This window comes from Brassica napus, chromosome A4, assembly GCF_020379485.1.
Source record: "Brassica napus cultivar Da-Ae chromosome A4, Da-Ae, whole genome shotgun sequence".
Classification (NCBI taxonomy): Eukaryota; Viridiplantae; Streptophyta; class Magnoliopsida; order Brassicales; family Brassicaceae; genus Brassica; species Brassica napus.
Window position 1 is genome coordinate 7,693,589 of NC_063437.1, and position 16,013 is coordinate 7,709,601.

The 16,013-nt window shown below is 34.6% G+C and overlaps 3 protein-coding genes across 4 annotated transcripts; 2 read left to right on the plus strand and 1 right to left on the minus strand.

Moving 5' to 3' along the window:
* The first annotated feature begins 3,483 nt into the window (after window positions 1–3,483).
* On the plus strand, window positions 3,484–6,107 carry LOC106407603 (putative ubiquitin-like-specific protease 1B). Of its 2 annotated transcripts, none has more exons than XM_013848477.3 (9): window positions 3,484–4,099; window positions 4,257–4,333; window positions 4,402–4,495; window positions 4,571–4,669; window positions 4,764–4,850; window positions 4,943–5,062; window positions 5,155–5,258; window positions 5,513–5,547; window positions 5,781–6,107. In XM_013848477.3, exons 1-8 carry the CDS (start codon window positions 3,680–3,682, stop codon window positions 5,517–5,519), a joined length of 1,008 nt encoding a protein of 335 aa, XP_013703931.2. In that variant the 5' UTR covers window positions 3,484–3,679; the 3' UTR covers window positions 5,520–5,547; window positions 5,781–6,107. The 2 variants fall into 2 exon arrangements, with proteins under 2 accessions (XP_013703931.2, XP_013703930.1); XM_013848476.3 differs by lacking the exon at window positions 5,513–5,547 and adding an exon at window positions 5,548–5,620 and having other exon boundaries at window positions 3,486–4,099.
* A 1,496-nt stretch (window positions 6,108–7,603) lies between these two features.
* On the plus strand, window positions 7,604–10,301 carry LOC106411313 (probable protein phosphatase 2C 74). The gene is made up of 5 exons (XM_013852054.3): window positions 7,604–8,400; window positions 8,655–9,029; window positions 9,130–9,247; window positions 9,419–9,642; window positions 9,762–10,301. Exons 1-5 carry the CDS (start codon window positions 8,143–8,145, stop codon window positions 10,101–10,103), a joined length of 1,317 nt encoding a protein of 438 aa, XP_013707508.2. The 5' UTR covers window positions 7,604–8,142; the 3' UTR covers window positions 10,104–10,301.
* A 1,183-nt stretch (window positions 10,302–11,484) lies between these two features.
* LOC106407031 (aspartic proteinase 36) lies at window positions 11,485–14,144 on the minus strand. The gene is made up of 9 exons (XM_013847806.3): window positions 13,739–14,144; window positions 13,510–13,639; window positions 12,957–13,426; window positions 12,683–12,845; window positions 12,526–12,596; window positions 12,247–12,337; window positions 12,054–12,129; window positions 11,875–11,946; window positions 11,485–11,797 (listed from the first exon to the last, which is right to left on the minus strand). The coding sequence occupies exons 1-9, from the start codon at window positions 13,963–13,965 to the stop codon at window positions 11,646–11,648; spliced, it is 1,452 nt and encodes a 483-aa protein (XP_013703260.2). The 5' UTR covers window positions 13,966–14,144; the 3' UTR covers window positions 11,485–11,645.
* Between the last annotated feature and the right edge of the window lie 1,869 nt (window positions 14,145–16,013).

Below are 16,013 nucleotides of genomic sequence, written 5' to 3' on the forward strand. Positions count from 1 at the left end.
GAGATTCTTTAATCATGATGATCATGTTTTTTCAGTGTGTCCTAAAATTTTGGCAAATTAAATAGTATGTTAAAGTGTCAAGATACTAGTTAAAAGTTCGGTTCTATAACGCGGACGCCTGCATGATTCACCGCCCGAAAAGTCGCTATGCTTTGTTTTCACCATGTAATACCAACTGACAGTGATTTCCTTTTGACTTTCTATAATTTAAGCTTCGCTAATATCAAACAGGCTATGCGTTTCAGGTTAATAATTGGCCGTGTTTTCATATAAACGTTCTCAAAAGTTAAAATATGTGTTGCCGTTTTAGACTATAGGACGAGGGAAAGCAGATGAAATCAAAATTGCAGATCTACCACTCGTTAAAACAATAAAAATAAACCAAAAACTGACACCAACATGACTCGAACCTGTGGAAAGGACCACCAAGACCACTAGACTAGCTAAATGTTTATGTTGTTAAGCAATATAAAAATTATATAAAGTTTGATAAATACTTAAAAAGAAAATCTCTGAATGAGTCTCTCTCTTCCTTAGAGAGAGAACTCTCTCTTCTCCCTCTTACCAAACAATACATCTTTTAAAGGGATGCAGATCTAAAACTTTTGTTTGTAATATAGTTCGGTCAACAAACCAATCTCTTTTATTTGCCTCGGCGATTTTCTATTTGCATAGGGGATCTCTTGTTTCGCGTCAGCGATTTTGAAGTGTAAAGTTCAACAAGACCAGAGCTTGATTATCACTCTCATCTGTCTCTGACATGTTGAACATAAATAAAGCTATGGATGAGTTCTTCTCCTTCTGCGTTAATTTGCAATGGTTCCCTCCACACATCGAAAGTATGAGGTTAATTTTTAAACCGTTCGAGAGGTTGAATTTCCTCTTTGTTAGAGAAGCTTAGATCTTGATTCAGAGGTGGTATCAAGCTTCGCTCGTGTCAGGCGCAGTCTCCACGAAGATCAACAAACAAGGTTTAGATCAAGCTTCAGAGGTTCAGGACAGATTCTAGATGAGTTGGGGCTGCCATAAGGATTAGTATTCCAACAATTTTCTATCATTTTCTTCTAAAACTCTTCCCTTGATAAAATCTAACAATTCGAGAAGAAGATTTTCGATTAGCGGCGATTAAAGGTGAAAGAACATACAAGCATATTCAAGTAAGTTTGAGATGGACATTGTTGGTTTTCTGGCGAAGGTTCTGGCACCGCCTTCTTCTTTCTCGATTGAGAAAACACGGCCACGTATTGACCATGTGTCAACCATATTTTCATCTTTATTTGATTGTTTTATAAGGGTTTTGTTTTGGGCCGGATATTATAGTTGAATCTGTTTGGAAATTGCCCTTTGGGTTTCGTTTAATAAAACAAAAAGTTAACATAAAAAAAAAATCTCTGAATACTCCCTGATTTGTTTCTGAATCTATATTATTATTATTATTATTATTATTATAACTGAAATAATTTTTGACCAAAAAAAAACTGAAATACATTTTGGTACTATTAGGAAACATGGATAACAATATAAATGAGAATTGTTTGGAAACATGAATAGCTGTATAAAAAAAAGGCATAAATGTTCTTTTAATAATTTCCTTTATATAATTACATTAATTGTCTTTCCATATTTCACTTAGTTTAATAATATCATTAATTATATTACATTAACTTTACATCACATCATTAATTATATTACCATAATAATAATAGTGCATATTTTTATTTATTAGTTAATCAAAAGTAAATTTGTGTCAATTATAAAATTAAAATGTAAAATAACTGGGTTTTGCATATGGTTAAACATTCAGTTTAGTTTGTTTTCTTAAAACTTTTTTTTTAATATTTTAGTTTCAATCGGTGGAAAATTGTGTAACCAAAAACATAATTCAAATACATGTTTTTGTGAATAAAATAGTAACTTAAATCAAAATAGTAAAAATGTATTACATTTATTGTCACTTAATTTTTCACTCCATATAATTATTTTATTAAATAAAAATTCTTTTTATTTCAATTAATTTAGCCAAACACATAGAATGAATTTTTTATTAGTTTATAAAATCAGTTAGGCATTAACATAGACTATCTATTTAGGTATATGTTGTTCCTTTCAGATATTATTTTTCGTTTCGTTCTGAAATTAGGCTTCGCTTTAATATTATGAATTGATGTGTGGGTTTTGAGTCGAGTCTTTATGGATCTGTATGAGTTCAGTTCTGATGTATAGAAATCTAAAAAAATCTAAATAACAAATGTATTTGAAACGAGTTAGAATATTTGTACCAAAAATAATCATATTACCTAATTTGGTCCAAATATTTTGAATACAATTAGTTATATTACGATACCAGGTTAAGACCCGCGCCTTGCACCGAATGAACATTATATATATAAATTATTTTATATATTATATGTTTATAACATATTGTGAAATAATAAATATATATTGAATAATTAAAAAGTCATTATCTACTACTTATATAATTGCGAACATGTAAATAAATTTTATAAATCGAAAAAATATTTTATATTTGATATGATATATAATTAAATTTAAATGATAATAACATATATATGATATATTTTAATATTTATATTTATTAGATGATGTTTTTTGCTCATATTTTTTAATCATATGTATCTGTTATAGCAAAAAATCTAAATTAGTGATAACAAAATTTTCACTACGGGATTAATTTTTTAAGTAATTTATAATATTTTTAAAAATTAAGTTATCGATATTTTTTCAAATTTTTTATCAAAAAAAATATTCAAAGAAAGTTTCAAAATTAAGATATTTATGTATTTTTATATGGCATATAGTTTAATTTAAAATGATATATATATTTATATATCTTTTATTTTTGATACTTATTAAATAAGACTTTCAACTTATATTATTTTTTAATTATTTGTATCATGTCATAACAAAATTTTTAAATCATAGATTACAAAATTTGAATGTGAAACTTTTAACAGTTTTAGTAATTTATACTAGTTTTTAAAATTTCAAAATATAATATATAAATAATTTTTTTAATTTTTATTATATGGTTACTATGATTGTTTAATTTATTTTAATTGCTTAAAATTAAACAAATATAATTATAATACACACTTATTTTTATCAAATTTTTATTATTCAAAATCATTAATTGTCATATATATTTTAGCCACATTAGGCAATTCCGTAATCTTATTTATGGAAATAATGAAGCACATTAATAATGTATTTATTGTGGTTTAATAAAAAATTTATTATATATTTAGATGGACCAACTTATTTCTCTAAGGATTTTAAGAATCATTCTAGTGATGACACGTGGCTACAAAAAAATGTTGCAATGCTTCTCAAATAATAGGGAATATATAAAATATATAACACTAACTAATATTAATTTATAAAGAAATGTAAGAACCAATATTATTAAAAAGTATCGTGTATATGTAATTTTCTCCTATCAATATTAAACGTGTCTCAATCAAAGACAATTGTAACATTGTACTTTAGCTTGCTCGAATTGAAATAACCTGTTTGGTCAAAACGCTTTGAATTTTGGAAATGGCTGCCCTTCTCGTTCTCGCCCCGTGACGCTGGCGACTCATAAACCCTAGCCGCTCTGCGAACAAGACGAACGGCTTGCTTGGGTTTCACAGAGGGCTGATTTACTCTCCCACCCACCATGGCTTATGCAGCGACCAAACGAAAGCGCGGCGTGAGGCAAGACAGATTCTCGGACAAGCCAGCTTCCGATTCTACAATACCCCCCAGGCTTTCTAGATATAAAGTCCGCGAATTTCACGCCCGTTGCAGAGGATTTCTTAGATTCAGATCACTGGTTCGTCGTAACAAGAGGAGGACAACAAGTGTTTGCTTAGGGATTAGTCATCATGAAGCAAGCAATTTATTTGGTTACAAGTTTGATTCAAGCAAACCCATACATGAAGATGAAGTGATTGATTTGGTTGATGAAGAAGATTCAAGCATTGAACAAGCTGCTAAGGAATATTCTTCTCCTTCTCCTCCCCGTGCTCCAAAGGGTAGCTATCTGAGCGTACCATTGATACGTCGATCTCCCCGTTTGAAGAAAAAGCGCGCTGAGGTACACTACTCTTCTTGCTCCTGTCTTATGGAATGAATACAACAGTTATAGAGTATCTACTGAGGGATGTTTATTATAGAGAGTTGTGACAAGTTGTTAGTTTGGTTACGAACGGTTGTCATGTGTTCTGTTTCTGAAACTTGTTGTTTATTTGAAGGTATCTCGTGAACTCTTTATCCCGCTCAAAGAAGAGGAAGATGCTCAAGTCAAAAGTGCCTTCTCTGTGAGAAATAGGTAAGCTTCCACCACAATGTCATCATGCTATTTATTTAGGAATTTGACCAATCGTATTCCCCTCTCAGGATGAAGGTCTTGGTTTTGCATAAAAATTCCGGCATTGAAATTCGCGGAGAGACTTTGCAATGCCTCAAACCGTGTGCTTGGCTTAACGACGATGTGCTTATTCCGTTTTCTAATCTCCTTTTGTTGCATTGATGATTCATGGTGTTTCAATTTGTTCTCTTTTTATAGGTCATCAATCTCTATCTCGAATTGCTGAAAGAAAGAGAAACTAGAGATCCTCAAAGGGACTTCAAATGCCATTTCTTCAATACGTTTTTTTACGTCAAGGTTCTCTTTTAGTCCGTTAATGGCTGCGACAGTTGTTGATGTTTATTAATATTCACGGGCTTATACATATTTCCCTTTAAATGAATTTGTTCAGCTAACAAGACCCAGTTACAATTACAAAGCTGTCAGGAGATGGACCAGACATAAAAGGCTCGGATATAATCTTATCGACTGTGACATAGTGAGCTTTTTTCAGAACCTAAAGCTTTTGGTTTCCTTTCTGTAAATCTTACTAATATCATCCGATTTGATTTTGATGTTGAACCTGTGCAGATATTTGTTCCTATCCATGGTGTTGTACATTGGACCCTTGCAGTGATTAACATAAGGGAATGCAAATTCATGTATCTTGATTCACTTAATGGATCTGATCCTACAATTTTGACTGCCCTGGTATAGTTTCATGATCATAAACTTAAACCCATTTACTTTTTCTTACAATGCTGTGATAGTTTTAAGTAATGCTGGGACTTGAATTGGTTTAGGCTAAGTACTTTGTGGATGAAGTGAAGGACAAGAATGGTAAAACTATTGACATTAGTTCATGGGACATGGAATACGTTAAAGACCTTCCGCTACAACAGAACGGGTACAAAATTTTAGTGTTGCTTATCTTATTAGAAAAACCTCCTTTGTAGAACGATCCATACTTTCTTTGGCTATGCCAGTTTATATCTTGATATGAGTTCTGTTCAGGTCAACATAATATATCAAGGTTTCTAATAGTTTGCTACCTAGGTTGCTTCTGTGATACCATAGTTTATAGCTTGTTTTGTTCATTTTAATTTATGACTAGCTACAACTAAATTCAACCGCTCTCTTATAGCAGTTTGTGTTATGCAGTCTCTGATGATAATCCTCTCTTGCCAATTGTCCAGGTACGACTGTGGGATGTTTATGCTTAAATACATAGATTTTTACAGTAGAGGACTGGGGCTGAAGTTTAGCCAGGTAATAAAAATATATCATCAAGATTTACATTTACTTCTGGACATGATACCCTAGGCAGCAATTCTTATAGAGAAGATGAGTATTGGGTGATAACATGAGCGAAGATTGATATAAAAACATGTTTCCTGTTTTCATTTTGTCTTATTTCTATCGTTTTCAGACGGACATGCCATACTTCAGGGTAAGAACAGCTAAGGAGATACTGAGACTGCAAGCCGATTAGAATTTTAGAAAGCCAACAATGTTATATTTAGAAACCTCTCAAGTGAAATCTAATTTGCTTTGGCTATGGTGAATGCCAAGATATCTCATTATCACCATGGCTGCTTTTTAGGAGCTATCGGTTAATTTTTCTTTGGCAAATAGAGTTAAAGGGGTTGTAGCTTACTTCAGTGATGAATATTGTAAAAGCCAACAATATTACTGTCGGAAGCATTTGAGCAAAATCTAATTTTCTTTCTCTGAGGGACTTAGGGAGAACCTCATAGTCATGATTGCGTCTTGGCATTACTCGTTTTTATTTTTATTTTGCAAAGAGAACCAAAGCTTAGTTATTATAATTGATTATCTTGCAACAGTGTTTCCAACAGCGTTATTTTAGAGTACTAATACTCATGGCTGCTTTTTGGAGTGTCTCTCTGCTAAGTTATTTAGCTGGAAAATCAGTTTATGATGAGGTCAGTAATCAGTATCAACCGCAAAGGTGATACATAACCAGTTCTTAAGCAGCAGCTCGACCTGCCAGAACCGCCATCTGTTATTTTAAATGTCAAACAAAGCTCGTTAGCAAGACAATAATATATTTACCGGGTAGAATGATAATGGATTCCTCTTCAGCCTGTGGCTCCTGACTTCATCATGACGAACCATTTGAGAGGTGTTGGGTCAGTTGGCACCAGTAAAATTATATAAACTAGATTTACAAACCATGTTAACTAGTTAGTTACAGCAAAATTGTTGTGAAACTGCACCACTGAACCCACAAACTCGGGTTCAATTCTCCACAATAACCTTTATATCTTTTTTTTTTTAATAAATGTAAAATTTTATTTAAAACAAACTTTTGTACATCAAGTGCTTCTAGTTTTGTGTATAAGAAAAAAACTTTAAAGAATCTGTACCAAAAAAAAACCTCATGGTCTTGACTCCCTAGTCTCAAACCAAGCGATCAACCCCTTTTCGAGGTATTTTGTGCCCCAGCCCCTTCACCATGAGAAGCTTTAGACGAATTGCTTTATCCACAAACTTAGTAATCATGCTGGCAATGTGTGGTTATTCTCCATGCCTACGGCCATTTCTTTCTCTCCACAAAGTATGAACCAACAAGAAGATCGAACCAAGAGCAACAAAGGTGAACATAATATAAATCATTCATAAAAATTATACAATTATATAAACTAAATGTAAAATATTTATCAATTATTATATTATATTTATTTTATAAATATTTATATCTATGCATGAACACATAAAATCACCTAGTAATAATAAATATATATATTAAATAATGATAAATATCATAGATAACACTAAAAAAATCAGTACATAAATTTTACGGATTTTTTTATTTATTATTTTGAAATAAAAACCTGTTTTAGTACTATTTGAGAGTATTTCTCAAAATATAACTGTCTTATTTTTGTAAAAAAAAATGTATTTTGTGTGGAACATTCTTATTTTAAATTGTACATCAAAATGTTGGAACATATGTTTTTTTTAACAATCTGAAACATATCTTATTAAAATAAATATATTCAGGTTATTGTATTTGAAATTATAAATAACCAAAATAAATGAAATAAAAATCAAGATTGATTTGAAAAGATAAAACGTATATATTATTAAAAAAAGAATATCATGGGAATTTATTTTTGATTACACAATGGATTATAAAAAAATTTCATTGCTAATCTCCCGTTTTCATGAGATAAGTTTGTAAAAAGAAAATAGTAATAGAAGTATTTTCGTGAAGGATTTCGTAAAACATATTTTTAAAATAAAAAGAGGCATCCTAAATAATAAAATAAGAGAGAGAGAGAGAGAGAAGGAGAGCAGCATAATCGTAAGAAGTATGTGGTTGTTCCTTGAAAGCAGGTTCTGATTATCGCCTTCAGATCCGAATCTATCTCTCCTTGTTCTTGGAAAAAGATTCTCTTTTGGATTTGTGTTTGTGGATGAGATTGTGGATAAAGCCATCTTCTATTTCTGGACTGCTCAAACTCATTCTCTTCTCTCTGATTCTCTTCTTATTCCTTCAACTACGACTCCTCTTCTGATTCTATCCAAACTTTTTGCATTAATCTGAGAGAGAGCTATAGAGCCGATCCCTTTGATCATCAATACTTTGAATTTGTTTTGTTTCTCATCATCACCAAATCGGTGTCTTGTTGTTGAATTATACAATCCTGGCGTTGAGCGAAGGTAGCTTGAGGTTGAAGATTCCTTCACCGGAAACCACTAGTTTCGATTTCGATTGCGTTGGTGGTCTGGAGTGCCTGATAAGCGTATTCAGGGCCCTTGATATGGGGTCCTGCTTATCTTCAGGAGAAACCAGGAGGAGGAGATCCATTCCTCCTGGTGGTTCCAACAGGAGGAGGAGGAAGAGCAGTTCCAAGAGGAGATCTTGCAGTTCTTCTTTCGACAACACGGGAGGAGAAGATGAGCCGCTTCTCCACAGGATCCCTGGAAGGATGTTCTTGAATGGCTCTACCGATCATGCCTCTCTCTTCTCCCAACAGGGCAAGAAAGGTCCTAACCAGGACGCCATGATTGTCTGGGAGGTTCGTTCGTTTGTGCTGTTAAAAAAAAAACCAATTTTGTTGTTTTTTTCCCAAGAAAAGTAATTAGTATGTCGTGTACATTCTCATCATAATGTATTACTTCAATATAGTTCTTGTTATCTTCATTTCCTTTCTAAAAGTATGCCATCAAATGTTTTACTCCAAGCAACTATTGATTTAGTTGACGAGATCCTTAGTTGAATAGCGCCTAGTGTCACTCAGCTGAATATTTGATTTGTTTTGAAATGTTTCAGAATTTTGGGTCGATGGCGGACACTGTTTTTTGTGGTGTATTTGATGGACATGGTCCTTATGGTCACGTTATAGCAAAGAGAGTCAGGGATTTGCTTCCGCTCAAATTAGGCTCTCACTTGGAGTCGTCCTATGTCTCCTGCGAGGAGGTTCTTAAAGAGATCAGCCTCAACACTGCTGACAGAAAGACCTCTGAAAGCCTTGTCCACATATCTGCTAATGGAGAATCCCGAGTCTACAATAAGGATCAGGATATGGTTCAGACACTCTTGACCTCAATTGTTAAAGCCTACAGATTCATGGACAAGGAATTGAAGATGCAAGTGGATGTTGATTGTTTTTGTAGTGGAACTACTGCAGTTACTATGGTTAAGCAGGTAGTTAGTTTGGACCAAAATATCTCATGTTGTTTCTGAGTTTTGTTTCGAATTCTTGATTGTTTGTACTCTTTTTTTTTTCTTTTTCTTCTTTGGGTAGGGTCAACATCTTGTTGTTGGAAACATTGGGGATTCAAGAGCGGTATTGGGTACGAGGAACAAAGAGAATAAACTTGTTCCTTTTCAGTTAACTGAAGATCTCAAACCAGATGTTCCAGGTTATTTACCACTCTTAATAAAGGTTTTGAAACCGTTTACGCTTGATCAATTCCATCGTTGTTATGTTCTTCTTACGGAACTACTAGTGATGAAACTTTAGTTTAAGCATTTAGACATTTGAAAAGATAATTTGGTTTTATCAATTAAAGTTGGAGTTTTCTTGTTCCCAGCTGAAGCAGCAAGGATAAAGAGATGCAGAGGACGTATATTCGCTCTCCGGGATGAACCTGGGGTTGCCCGCCTCTGGCTTCCTAACCACAACTCACCTGGTCTGGCCATGGCGCGTGCTTTTGGAGATTTTTGCCTTAAGGACTTTGGTCTCATTTCTGTGCCTGACGTGTCTTACCGACGCCTCACTGAGAAAGATGAATTTGTTGTCCTGGCAACTGATGGGGTAAGAGACATCACAGTGTCTGACATAGTGTTAGTAGTTTTGAATAAATGCATAATGGATGTGCAAAACTATTTGGTCTTTTAAGTGTAAGTGTTTTTCTATCTTGAAATTTTTGCTAGATTTGGGATGTATTGACGAATGAAGAAGTAGTGGAGATTGTAGCGAAAGCACCAACACGTTGCACAGCTGGTCGAGCCTTGGTGGAAGCTGCAGTGAGGAATTGGAGATGGAAGTTTCCTACTTCAAAAGTCGATGACTGCGCTGTAGTTTGCCTCTTCCTTGACTCGAAACCAGACAAATTATCAACTGCTTCTTTCTCAGTGGATAAACACATCAGCAATGGCCTTTCGGAACCGGACACAGCATCAACGTCAACTCCAGGCTCAGGAACCGAATCACCTGAGCTCAATGGAGTCGACAGAATCGTGAATCTGCACATGCACGTGCCAACCAAAGAGTAGAGAGATAGAACAGAGGCAGGAGGTGTAAATGTGAGATTAGACTTTGTCTATCTCTCTCCATTTCAGTTTTTTTAGTCTCAATGTCTCTTATGCTCTATGTTCCCGCCAAAAGTCTATGTTTGTATATAACTCTGCCAATACTTTTACTACGGTCTCTCTTTTTTCCCCCTTTTTTGTAAATAAATTTCTGAAGCCGCATTTGTGTTTGTTTGAGCAATTTTTATACGTTATAAACCGCATCTGCGTTTGACCAAAAAAAAAAAAACCGCATCTGCTCTTTAGAACCAAAGTACTGTTCAGAGTGTTTACTCTGCTTTTGTGCCTTTAATGCTTTATTTTGGTTGGGATGCTGAGGCACATAAATCCAAGGCAAGAGTCCTTGATCCTTTTTCAGATAACATCAACGTTTCAGGAGATCAGATAAATAGTAAATCTAGAATGTGGCATGCCAAGGAATCTTTGTCAAATAGTTGTAAATCAGATGATATGTGTCTCTAACGACTTTTTTAATTTTTGACCCAGTTTAATTGTAAGAAACCACAAGTTTTCTCTATTTAATTAGAAATTTCATGATGACTTTTAAGAGAGGCTTATGGAGTGGTGAATTATTACCGGAATGACATCCGAACCACCTTCAATAGCCACCATGAAAAAAAAGTCATCATAACCACCTAAAAAGGATAAGAAACGCATCAAATATATTTTGGAAAAAGAAGAATGGATGATAAAATCAGTGAATTTCGAAGTCAAACTATAGGGTAAGTTCTTCACTCATATGTCTATCTATAGCCCAAAACGGAGCTTCATTTAGAACTTTAGTTTAAGAGTTATGATCATTTGTATGAAAGGGGGGTCAGCTGACACCCTTAAACATTATATATGTGGTTTGTTAAGCTAGTACAACTGAATTTTGGCAGCTCTGGTGGTTATTTTACTTAACTAGAGTGCATAGAACACAAACTCTGTGTTCGATGATGATCTGGTTGGGAAAAGTGTATGCAATCTAGTTTTTCCAATGAACCAGGTAAAAAAATAGAACAAAGCAATGAAATATACGAAGCTCTTGGTCATTTGTAGGTGGAGGCTAAGTTGCTGAAGATTTAAAAAATTCTATAGAGATTGAAAAAAAAAACTCCAATTGTTTAGACTGATTAGGTGATAGTCCTTTGATCAATCACTCTAGTCCATTGACTAGTCGATCAAATCTCTGTGTAAAATCCTTAAGTGACCGAGCAGGCGATACACAAACAAATAAAATCTTGTCATTTTTAATCGCATGACAATATTGCATTCCTACTTCTTTGAACAGATAATAGTGTCTTCTTTCCCAAAACATATTTTTGAGAAGTAAACCTTTTTTGTATAAATTACGGCCAAAAACTAGAGCAAAACAAGAGAATATATATTTATCTTTGAGAGTTATACACGAAAGAATGAGCAAGTCAGTTGTCTATGTAACTTACATGACTCGAAATGCCAAGTCGCAACCACAAAGAGTTTCAAATGAGTTATAAAAAAACAATGTATATCCTTTTAGCAAAACTATAAAGTAAAAGTATAGAAAATCGAAATTAGTATCGATAATAACGTTACAAGTGTTCCGTTAATCACCGAAGAAGCAGATTGTACGAGATTATCTGCTTTAAGTGAGTAAGCAGCTCCTGATCCATCTTTCACTTTGATGCTTGAAGAACCTGAGAGAGAAGAAAAAAACATATTTGTTTGATTTCTTCTTTTCAGCTAGTTTAGTTTTCAGGTTCTAGATACTTACAGTTGTGGTCTACCCATCCAATGACCTCATTATCCAGATCGTATACTACTAACTTGTTCGAAAGCACCAAATCTACATATGAAGAAAACCCAATTTGAGGACTGATACACATGGGAGACCATAAAAACACAGATGATTTTAAAGATGAGAAATATCAGATAGTAAGATTTGAAATTTACCGCCCAAAAGGATTACATCGGATCCGTCCTGCGTCGTCATTCCACCAGATTGCCAACCAAAGCAGTACATGTCTTCCTGTAAGAAATGGAAAAGCTCAATTTGTGGACGAGACAGACAAAAATGTATACAAGAGGAAGGGACTCTCTGAATATTCGGTCTGATACAAACACATCAAAGTAGAAATTGACTTACACGAAGTGAGAAAAGATAATCTTGCGGGTGAACAGTCAGTTTGAGTGAGTCCTCGAAATGAAGATTGACTACCGGAAATGCTTTATCTGTGCTGCAGGTACAATAAAGAATATTATTAGCACATCCTTGGCCAAAGCATCTTATAGATCTTCTTGTTTCTACACATGCAATTTGAGTATCTGTGATGAATGTTTTACTTAAAAGCAAATATATATAACATTGTTGGTGTCAAAAATGGTTGAGACAAAAAGTGTAGAAACACAAAGCAAGTCATCTTACTTTGAAGTGAAACTGAAGCACGCAAAAGTCTCCTGTACCATGTGCAGTTTCACCGGTTGTCTAGTAGTAATCTATTATTATATTTACACAGATCATCAGTCAGGGTTGTGACGACTAAAAACTAGAAACAAATTAAAGAGTGTAAAAGAGTTTTCACCTTTTTAAGTAGGGAGTTGTAGAGATTCGCAGGTAAGTAAGCTAAAGTTGTACCACTGTCAATAATGGTTCCTCCATTTCCGCCAAAACTAGCAATGCTTGGTGGGAGATCAACAGGATCGCCATCTACATCTATTCCCTTTAAAATGACGTTGTAATGTACCCTAAACAAACAACATTTTTGGATAAAGTTGTTGTTATACATAATAACCACAAGCTTAAATGCCTTAAAAGAAAGAAGAATTCTACATTCAAAGATGGTGTCTCTCACTTACTGATTAGGAACCAAAGGAGTTGTTTTCACAACTGGAGACTCAACTTCCCCAACAGCAAAGATCCCACCTCCATTAACATTGTCTAGGCAATGTGCAAAAACCCTCTTCACACTTCCCGCGGCAGCGAGTTGTGAAATGATAGAGGTGTTTGCTTGTCCAAATCCCATAATGCCATCAACGGCTGAGTCAGTCTGCCCAAGTTGCCCTGATTGGTTGCTTCCACACCCGAAGACAACTTCTTGAGCAAGAGGTGCGGTTCTAAGGTTACCAGTGACTTGATCGAGAGTAATGTTATCCTTGACGAAATCACCGTCACTGGTGCTTCCATCTCCATAGACGACATGGTAACTACAGGGCTTCTTCTCGGGTTCGCAAGTGTCTGATTGCGAAATCAAGGAGCAGAAATCGTCGTCGCACCAAACTTTCTTGGAAGTGGAGGAAGCTTTTGAGTCGTACAACGACAGAGGTATCTGCATTGCATTGCAAAACAAACCAGCTGAGAATGAGAATGAGAATGATCTGAAAAAAAAAAGTTTGAAAAAAAAAACATTACACCGAGATCAGTTTTGACAGGACATTTGGAACAAGGAGCACAGTTGACCCAAAGTATATCACTTCCCGTATCAACTTGAACATGATAGTACTTTGGTGGTGATCCTAGCTGGATCTTCGTGAAGTATAAACTGCATATGAATATGATCCAACCCAAAATGTAAGATTGAATCTAAAGATCACATTCAACTCTAGCTTTTCAAAGATGTACGTAGAAATAGTGTGAGAACCCGATCGAGTCAGCTCGGCTATCACCGCCGAGAGGGAGATCGACGTTGGCGAGCATCCGAGCGTGACGGAAGGTGTCGTGAGATTTGAGCTCCGATAACTGTTTATCTTTTCCTGCGAACTTATGCGTCACATTGAACACGAAACTGCCGGAAGCAAACTGGATCACCATCGTTAAAACGGCCGCTATGATGCGTAAACTTAGACTCAGATCCATCGCCACCACCATTACCCTCTTTGATGTAAACCTCAGAGATTTAAATCGATATCAAATCCGAAAGAAAAATACAACAATATTCAATTCAAGAAATTTTCAAATTTTGTATTTTTTTTTTCTTTCTTTCTGAAAAATGTATTTTTGTTGATTTGGTATCTAATAGATTAAAATTGAATATGAAACATAAAGTAAAGGGAAGCAAGAGAGGAAGGGAGGGAGGGGGAACATGGGAACGAGATGGGAGGGAAACGCAAGCGAAAGCCACGCCTTTCCAACGGTGACACCCTTTTTTAAATAATACTATTTTCTTTTAAAAAAATGATTAAGAAAATAACGGAATTAACTTTTAAAATTAGTAATAGTAAGAATTGCTTAAATTCCTTCGCTTTTCTTGTTTCTCTCAATTCCAGCAAGAATCTCTTCATTCCTTCGCTTTTCTTTGTGGATCAAAACGTTTTCCTCGTTTTCTCAACAACATTTTTGTTTTCAACAATACAAAAACTCTTTAACTTATGACGAAATCAAAGGTAAAAAACCTTTTTATTTATGTCAACACTCAACAACATATGTTATCTGAACTCGTGTACTCCGTATAGAACATGTATGTCATATAGTATTTGTCTTGGAACATGTGAGTTTGTGAAAACATTAAAAGACCTTTTGCATTTTTGAAATTTCTTCAAATAGACTGAACAACTGGTCATTCCACCGGTGTACAATATCTCCACCAACTACGAGTAATTTTAAATCTACTTCGATTTGCCAAAAAATAATTCTATATTTTATTACCAAATTAAAACCTTAAATTTTTGCATGTAGAATGGATAAATTCGTTCAAATATTTTTAAGTCTCATTATTCTGTCGAAATCCTTTTATTTACTATACATCCACTTGAAAAAATATTGAATATCCTCTAAAAGCCATATATTTTGCCGGATCTCTAAATTTTGTGTCAACTTGTAAACCTTAGTTTATAATATTTTAACCTTGATTTAGACTAATATATTTTAAGATTAATCATATTTTTAAACGGTGGACACCAACTGTTTGAACCGAATTTGGTCGGATATCGATAATAGAGACAAAATTCGTGGTGGGTTAGTTCAAAGGTGTTTTATTAGATCGGTGAAATGTTCGATTATAAATAAGGAAAGTTTGATCGGAAAGTAAGCCGGTGTTCGGAACGCTGGCGAGGAAAGTACAAATCAACAAGAAAATAAAAGAGCAAAACTTTAATTCTAGCCCCAAGCGTGTATGTGTACGTTCAGATCCACCTCTTGCTCCTTTCTTTTCTTATATAGGTGCTCCTTTCTCACCCTATTTTAGGTCGGTTCGCCCTAATTGGCTTATTATGGCTAGGCCGAACGGTCAGACCGATCAATCTCTTTTTGGGCCAATCTGATGCAATTATGTGGCGCCAAATAAAAAGATGAGCCGTAGTGGTTATTTGGTCGGGAGCCGTAGTGGTTATTTGGTCGGGAGCCGCCAACTCAAACTGGCGTTTTGGACCGGTTTAACGGGCCGAGTCTCCTATTTTTCCTACTATTTATCTTATCAATTTTAATTTATCAAACCATAAAAATTAGATAGTATAAAATCATATAGTATAAAAATTTAAGCGATAAGAAAGGCTCCAAAGCGTGCGTAGTGTGGATTATTATCTAGTTTTGTATAAATATGTTTGATAGACCATGGATTTTATCTACTTTTAGACATGATTAATAAGTGTTTTAATAACTAATTACTATTATATAGAGTCTATTTAGAGTATTTACAGGTTCATGTACTGGTGCGATCCTGATCAGGCTCAAACTTAAGGGATGGGATCCAATGAATGGGCTAGCAAATACACTGATCAAAGCTTGGCTGAATGGGCAGTTTCAAGGTCTCATTGGAATGATTTATGAAGTTCTGGATATAGAGAGAATGAGAACTCTTGATAAAGCCTTGCAACAACTTGAAAGAGAAGAATTAAACCATCAGATCAAACCAGGAGTAGAGAAGCTGTACAAACCAGGAACAGAGAAGCTGATTAAACTAGGAGCAGAGAAGCTGATCA

What these genes read in the sequence shown, in the direction of transcription:
- LOC106407031 (XM_013847806.3), bottom strand. Translation starts at nt 13,965, where the DNA reads ATGGTGGTGGCGATGGATCTGAGTCTAAGTTTACGCATCATAGCGGCC. An exon ending in TGCTTCAGTTTCACTTCAAA is followed by an intron (nt 12,338 to 12,525) that starts GTAAGATGACTT and finishes TTGTACCTGCAG; the next exon opens with CACAGATAAAGCATTTCCGG. An exon ending in CGATGTAATCCTTTTGGGCG is followed by an intron (nt 11,947 to 12,053) that starts GTAAATTTCAAA and finishes CTTCATATGTAG; the next exon opens with ATTTGGTGCTTTCGAACAAG.
- LOC106411313 (XM_013852054.3), top strand. Translation starts at nt 8,143, where the DNA reads ATGGGGTCCTGCTTATCTTCAGGAGAAACCAGGAGGAGGAGATCCATT. An exon ending in ACGCCATGATTGTCTGGGAG is followed by an intron (nt 8,401 to 8,654) that starts GTTCGTTCGTTT and finishes GAAATGTTTCAG; the next exon opens with AATTTTGGGTCGATGGCGGA. An exon ending in TCTCAAACCAGATGTTCCAG is followed by an intron (nt 9,248 to 9,418) that starts GTTATTTACCAC and finishes TCTTGTTCCCAG; the next exon opens with CTGAAGCAGCAAGGATAAAG.
- LOC106407603 (XM_013848476.3), top strand. Translation starts at nt 3,680, where the DNA reads ATGGCTTATGCAGCGACCAAACGAAAGCGCGGCGTGAGGCAAGACAGA. An exon ending in ATACGTTTTTTTACGTCAAG is followed by an intron (nt 4,670 to 4,763) that starts GTTCTCTTTTAG and finishes GAATTTGTTCAG; the next exon opens with CTAACAAGACCCAGTTACAA. An exon ending in CTACAATTTTGACTGCCCTG is followed by an intron (nt 5,063 to 5,154) that starts GTATAGTTTCAT and finishes GAATTGGTTTAG; the next exon opens with GCTAAGTACTTTGTGGATGA.